The sequence below is a fragment of the Condylura cristata genome, unplaced genomic scaffold, assembly GCF_000260355.1.
Source record: "Condylura cristata isolate star-nosed mole 26May11 unplaced genomic scaffold, ConCri1.0 scaffold00034, whole genome shotgun sequence".
NCBI classification, from domain to species: Eukaryota; Metazoa; Chordata; class Mammalia; order Eulipotyphla; family Talpidae; genus Condylura; species Condylura cristata.
Window position 1 is genome coordinate 4,349,865 of NW_004567135.1, and position 6,432 is coordinate 4,356,296.

Consider the following 6,432-nt stretch of genomic DNA (forward strand, 5'->3'; position numbering starts at 1 on the left):
GCGTGGTGGGGGTCCTAAGGAAGATTGGGGTGCCTGATAGAGTGGAAACACTGGAAGACTCCCCACAGCTATTCTATATCAACCGGGCAGGTCATTTCATTATTTTACTGCCGAACACAGCCCTGTACTTGGTGAATGCCAGCCCGGTTTTGGGGTGCCACCTATGCACGTCCCCAGTGTCTTGGTTACCAGTTTCACTTGAACACCATAAAAAGGAAAACTGAGTTTGCAAGGACTGACACTCGCCCTGTAAGGGCGGCCTCAGGCTGGAAGTCGCTAAAAGCTAGTCTCTGGGGAGGGCTCTGTTTGGCCCGAGGCTTGGGTTGTGTGCTGGAGGCAAAGGGGTGAATGAGTGACTTCTGGGGTTACTCACTGGCCTGACCCAGAGCTGCCCGAGTACTGGGGAGTGCACTGGTCTCTTCCACATGGGTCCAAGCCTGTCCAAGGACTGTGGCTGCCATGTGGGTGGGGTGCCCTGCCTGAAAGGCAGGCAGAGGGCAGGGGATCTCCTTTAAGGGACGTGAATAATGTCCCTGCGCCCCCCCAACCCTTATAAACTGACAACAAGCCTGGCCAAGAAAGAGGCCTTTGTCCTAGGACACCTGAAGCCGCAGGGGGAGGGGATGAGGCTACAGGTGAAAGGACACATCAAAGCCTTGGGCTGCACCTCCCCAAAATAGCTCCTGTACCCTTTCCCCAGAACCTAGCTTCCCTTAAGTAAAAACAGAGCCCTGAATGCACCCCGCCTAGGGTTTGGGGCCTACACACCTGCTCCTTGCTGTTAGCTGTCCTCCGCCTTGCTGAGACTCAGTTTCCCTGTCCCTGTCCAGGGGACCAAGGGGCGCGGATTGCAACTTGTGGAAAGTTGGGAGGTGCGGCTGGTGGGACTTCCGGCCAGTGGGCAGCCGTCCACCCTGGGCTCGGGCGAAGCGCCCCCATGGGACTCCTGGGCTCAACAGGCCCCGGCTGGGAGCTGGGGTGCCCCCGCAGGGCTGGGGGCGGGGTGTGGGCAGAAACCACACTGGGCTCAAGTTTCCTCTCTTGGCCAGAGGGGGCAGGAGGAGAAGAGGGCCGCGGGGAAAGGGGAGGGTTGGAAGAAGGACGCGGCCGGCCGCAGGCAGGCGGAGGCCTCAGGAACAGGCGCCGCAGCCAGCCCCATCTCCCCAGCAGCGCCTGGGCATTCTGCACTCAGCTATGGCCTCGGGGCGGGGCACAGCGCGCCCCGGTTCTGAGAGGTAGCAGGCGCTCACCCACGACGGTCAGCTGAGGCCCGGCCTCCGCGGAGACAGCACCTGGAGCCTCATCTCTCTCCTCAGCTGCCTGGACCGCCACAGGTGCCTGGGGGTGGGGTGTGTGCAAGGGGGATCCCTGTGGGCCTTCAGGGCCAGCTGGGGGGTGGAAGGGTAGAGGTCCAGGGGTGCGGTCCTAGATCTCAGGGCCTGCCCTGCTGTTCCTGCTTTAGGAGTTTGGCACTTGGGGGATCCCTCCGGGAGGTCGCTTCTCAGCCCTCTGGGATCCTTGGGATGAGAAGGGTGCATGGGGACCGGTCAGTGGTGCCCAGAGGGTGGGAAGTGGCTTTGAGTAACCCCAGAACAAGCTGGCTACCTCGGAGTGCACTAGACGGGGGTACAGGGCACCGGGCTTTCCCAGCTCTGCTCCCGCCGTCCTGTCAGCCAGCTGGGAAGCTTGGGGCGAGCGGACGCCTGGTGGCTGAGCAGGATGGGGCAGGAAGGGGCGGCGCGTGTGGGGGTCTTGCCTCCCACTGCCCCTTCTGGGGTCTGCAGCTGCACCACCAGCTGGACCTGGAGGGAGAGGGCGCGGCTACTTCCCTTGAGAAATCCTGGCAGCTTGGAGGTAGGTGGCTGGGAGTGGGGAGAGGACAGTTGAGGCGCCATTCTGCGGGGCCCCGCGCTCTGGTCTTTGGACTGGGCTTGGGGTGCAGGGGCTCAAGTAGCCCAGACTTGTCTCTCTGCCCCCCGTAAGTTGTGTGTGGTCCCGGGCACGGGCTCTCTCTCCGACCTCATCTGTCCCCCTTTTCTTCCACGCTGTTTGTTTCTGTCTCCCCGCTGTGTGCCGTCTCTCTTGGCGGACCCTTCTGGATTTTTCTAAGTCGTTTGCTCACCTGCCGCTCGTACCCTAAATTTCGCTGGCCCTTCCTCATCCTCACTGCCCTATGGGCACCGACAGGCTGGCAGAGTGAGCCTCGGACAGGGACCCGGAGGCTCCTGCTTGGGGTCTGGGGCTCCGGGCAGCACCTGAGCCCCCACTCCCACCCCATGGCCCTCATCCGGCTTCCTCATGCCTCAAGCTCCATGCTGCTGAGTCCTCGGGCTGTTCTGGGTAAAGCCTTCAGGACGAGAGTGAGCAGTGTGCATGCCGGGCTGGAGCGAGGTGGGTGTGACCTAAGGTGCAGGTGCCCTCAGCGGGAAGGGAGCGTCTAAACAAGGCTCTCAGAGTTGCCTCTGGCCCTCTGCGCTGTCCTGTCTGCTGCAGGTTGGCTCCTCTCTCCCCAGCTACCCACTGACTGCTCCGAGGCGGGCTGTACCTGGCGTCAGATTGCTCCCCTCCCCCGAGTTTCTAGGGCCAAATACCCCCCTTTGGCCCAGCACCAACTTGTGGCTGCACCAGAGGGCTGCTGGAGCCGGTCCAGAGTTTCTCCTAAGCGCCTTCTCCTCAACCTCCCGCCTCCTCCAGCTCCTCTTCTGAATCTTCCTCTTCCTGCCCTCGGGTGGCAGGGAAGTTGGCCCCCTCTTCCTGGGAAGGGGGTGGTGTTCAGTCTCAGGCTGGGCAGACTTGTGTTCAGTCTTGCTTGGGTTTGAAGCTGGGGGAACCTGGATATCACTTGTGGGGTTCCTTTTGGGCTTCGTATTCTTTCCTGTAAGTCCACACAGCTGGACAGATCAGTATGTCTCAGAGTCGATGGTTCTCTGAGCCAGAACCGCCAGCAACTTGCTAAAATACTGGTGGCTGGGCCCGTACCTATGAACTCAGCCCAGTGGCCCATAGGTAGCTTTTAGGATCCCCTGGGATGTGGCCCACAGTTCTATGACCTCCCCAGCCAGATGCAGGTGATGCCTCTCCCAGCAAGGAGGTTCTGTAGTTCAGTCTCCATTTTTTTTTTTAAAGACTTATTTATTTATGCACACCGAACTGGGGTACAAGCCAGAGGTGCAGGGGCAGTGAGAGGCTTCACCAGAGACAGAGTGGGGAGCAGAACAGGTGGACTGGTGAAGTCCACTGCTGAGGGGAGCGGCGGGTGGGTCAGGAGAGGTCTGCCTAGCGCCCTGTGGGTCACCTCTGGGGTGGGGATCGAACTTGCATTGAAGCGTGCAGCCAGCTTGCAGTGCTGCATTGGGGAGGGCCCCCAGATCCGTTTAATGCAAAAGCCTGACTGTGCCGGTGCTCCGGGACCTGGTCCAGGACGTGCTCCAGGATGCTTGCTGCATTGCATGAAGGCGGCAGTCCTCCTCTAAGGCCACAGACCCTCCTCTCCACCTTGCCTGCTGGGCAGTGCCTTTGTAGTGCACCAGACAGTCAGAGCCCGGAGGATATATGGAGGGACAAAGAGGGGGGACGCAAAGGACTATGAGGCAAGAGGCATGTCCCTGCCCCAAACCCCTTCTCCATTCACTTTGCCTTTGGGCAATTTCCTCCAGAACCTGGGTGGAGGAGGGTGGGGTTCCGGTGTTGAAATGGCATCCTGGGCAGACATAAACACCCCACCCACTCTGCCCAGCAGCCACGGGCCTGTGCCCACACCAGCTCCCAGCCCTGGGCATGGCCACAGAACCAGGAGGTGGGGGCAGGGGCGAGGGGAGATTCTCCTTCGAAAGGATCCTTGCAGCTCTCACTGACTTTATGGTAAGTCCAGGAGTGGATTTCTGTTACGTAGCTGTGTTAGACCATGCTGTGGGGATCTAAGGTCATGAAATATGGACTTACCCAGCCAAATCCTCCGTCTAGAGGTTTCCCACACCCCAGTCTGCCTGCCTTTGCTTACATGGGGTGCGGGACTCTGGGGGAGAAGGAGCCAGGTGAGGTGTCTTTTCCTACTTGCTCAGGAGGAGCCTGACAAATCTACTGGAGATGTCTTGCCCGAGCAGGGAGACGGATATAGGGGTGATGGATGTGAGGGGACACGAAGAAAGAGGGGCTGGCAGAGAGGAGATGGAGACAGGGGCGAACATTTACGGAGAACATTAAACGTGTGCGTGGAAAGGACTCTGAGTCTGACTTGTCGAGCTCCCTGCTTTCACAAATGAGGAAACAGAGACTCGAGGAGCGAGACAGTTGCCCAAATGCCACAGTACTGCATGGTGGTGTGTGGCTCCAAGACTCTAAAGGACGCGTTCCCCAGGAGAGAAGAGACCAAGACCCCGCAAGAGAATTGGCCTATGGAGGCGCCAGTGGAGGGGCGGAGGGTGGGGGCGGGCGCGGTGTGGAAGGAGCCTGGAGGTGGTGTCGGAAGCAGAATCAGCCGGGAGAGCTTCCAGACCTGACCCTGTCTACCAGCTGGGTCTCGATGTCTGACTGGACCTCCTGAATCATGTTGAAAACCAATCTCATAAAAAGACACCAGCGGCCCTCCCTGGTGGCGCAGCGGGTTAAAGCACAGCACTGAGAATCTAAAAGCCGCTTCCACATGAGTTCGATTCCCGCCTGCCCCGGAGGTGACCACATGGCGCGGCAGACCTCTCCTGTCTCCCCGCTGCTCCCCTCAGCAGTGTCCTTTGTCGATCTGCCTGTTCTGCTCCCCGCTCTGTCTCTGGTGAAGCCTCTCACTGCCCCTGAGCCTCTGGCTTGTACCCCAGTTCTGTGTGCACAAATAAATAAATCTTAAAAAAAAAAAAAAAAGACACCAGCTCAGTTCCTTTAAAAAAAAAAAAAAGATTTATTTATTTATGTGTACAAGAGCTGGGGTGCAGGCCAGGGGGTTGGGGGATGATAGGAGTCACTAGAGACAGAGTGGGGAGCAGAACAGGTGGATCTACTGAAACACATTGCTGAGGGGAGTAGTGGGGAGACAGGAGAGTTCTGCTGCACCCTGGGGGTCACTCCCCGGCAAGGGATGGAACTTGTGCTGTAGTGGCTGGAGATAGCTTCACAGCGCTGCGGCTTAACCCTTTCGCCGCCAGGAAGGCCCCGCCACACAGCTCTTGACAAGTGTCTTTGCTATGGCTGATGTATCACCTTCGGGGGACCCTCAGCTGTGTGGGTCAGGATTGGCCGAGTGGACCCTGCCCAGGACACAGGAAGCAGGTTGTGCCTTCAGGGCCATTCCCCTCCACTGCCTGCAGCTGATAAGCCTCTTATCAGAGCCAGGCAGGGGGTGAGGGCCAGGACAAGGGGACAGGGCAGGGCTGCTATCAACCACCAGGCCTGGGCCCTATCTTGGAGAAGGGGAGGGGCTATGTGCTGGGGTTCTCCCACAACATACTCCTTGGGGATCCCCAAGCACTCACTCTCATCTTGAGGAAAAGACTGGGACGAATCCCGAAGTTGCCTGAGCAAAGGGGGAGCTCCAGACCCAGCAGACGTGACAGATGTCCCTGCCCTGGCCAGTGACACAGTTTGGGGGAGTAAGAAGTAAGAGAAAGAGAAGGCATCTTGTCAAAAAAAGAGGTGAGGACCCAGGGAGCCGCTGCAGGAGCTGACAGAGCAGACTGGTAGCAGAAAGACCCCGGCGTGAGGAGTTGGTCTGTGAGGCTGCAGGACCGAGGGCTGAGATGGAGCCGAGGGAGCTGGCCTGAGCCGAGCAGGCGAGGCTCTGACCCCCATTTCTTCCCAATCCAGGTTTCTGGGGCCACGTGGCTTTGGGGCGCCCCAGACCAGGCTCTGGCCCAGTAGGATGCCCCCGTGTCCTCCCCAGCAGAGCAGAAACAGGGGGACACAGCTGCCTGCTCTGGAGCTGGGGGAGATGGAACTGACTTGGCAAGAGATCATGTCCATCACGGAGCTGCAGGTGAGTGGTGCGGGGCGGGCGGGGAAGAGCGGGGGTCTGGCAGGGTCTGCACCGGAGGCTGCCGCAAGCAGAGCTCAGGGTCTTGAGCTGGAAATAATCCAGGCACTGGGAAAGGAAGGGTTGGGGAGGGTCATTGGGAGGGAGGACCCAGCGGAGGGAGGGTCATCAGGAGGGAGAGCCATCGGGAGGGAGGACTATCAGGAGGGAGGATCATCAGGAGGGAGGACCATCAGGTCAGGAGGGAGGATCATCGGGAGGGAGGGAGGATCATCAGGTCAGGAGGGAGGACCATCAGGTCAGGAGGGAGGATCATCAGGTCAGGAGGGAGGATCATCAGGTCAGGAGGGAGGACCATCGGGAGGGAGGGAGGATCATCAGGTCAGGAGGGAGGATCATCAGGAGGGAGGAGCATCAGGTCAGGAGGGAGGATCATCGGGAGGGAGGGAGGATCATCAGGTCAGGAGGGAGGA

At 59.6% G+C, this 6,432-nt stretch overlaps 1 protein-coding gene across 3 annotated transcripts in view; it reads left to right on the forward strand.

The window, feature by feature from the left end:
- The first annotated feature begins 1,140 nt into the window (after positions 1 to 1,140).
- NFE2 (nuclear factor, erythroid 2) overlaps positions 1,141 to 6,432 on the forward strand; it is an 8,576-nt gene continuing 3,284 nt past the window's right edge. Inside the window, exons 1-2 of one of the 3 annotated variants that reach the window (XM_012732247.1) lie at positions 1,141 to 1,334; positions 5,794 to 5,962. In XM_012732247.1, coding sequence (XP_012587701.1) covers positions 5,849 to 5,962 — 114 coding nt within the window. In that variant the 5' untranslated portion in view covers positions 1,141 to 1,334; positions 5,794 to 5,848. Of the gene's footprint in view, positions 1,335 to 3,371; positions 3,862 to 5,793; positions 5,963 to 6,432 lie in introns of those variants that run through there. The other 2 variants (XM_004692667.2, XM_012732248.1) reach the window with 2 other exon arrangements.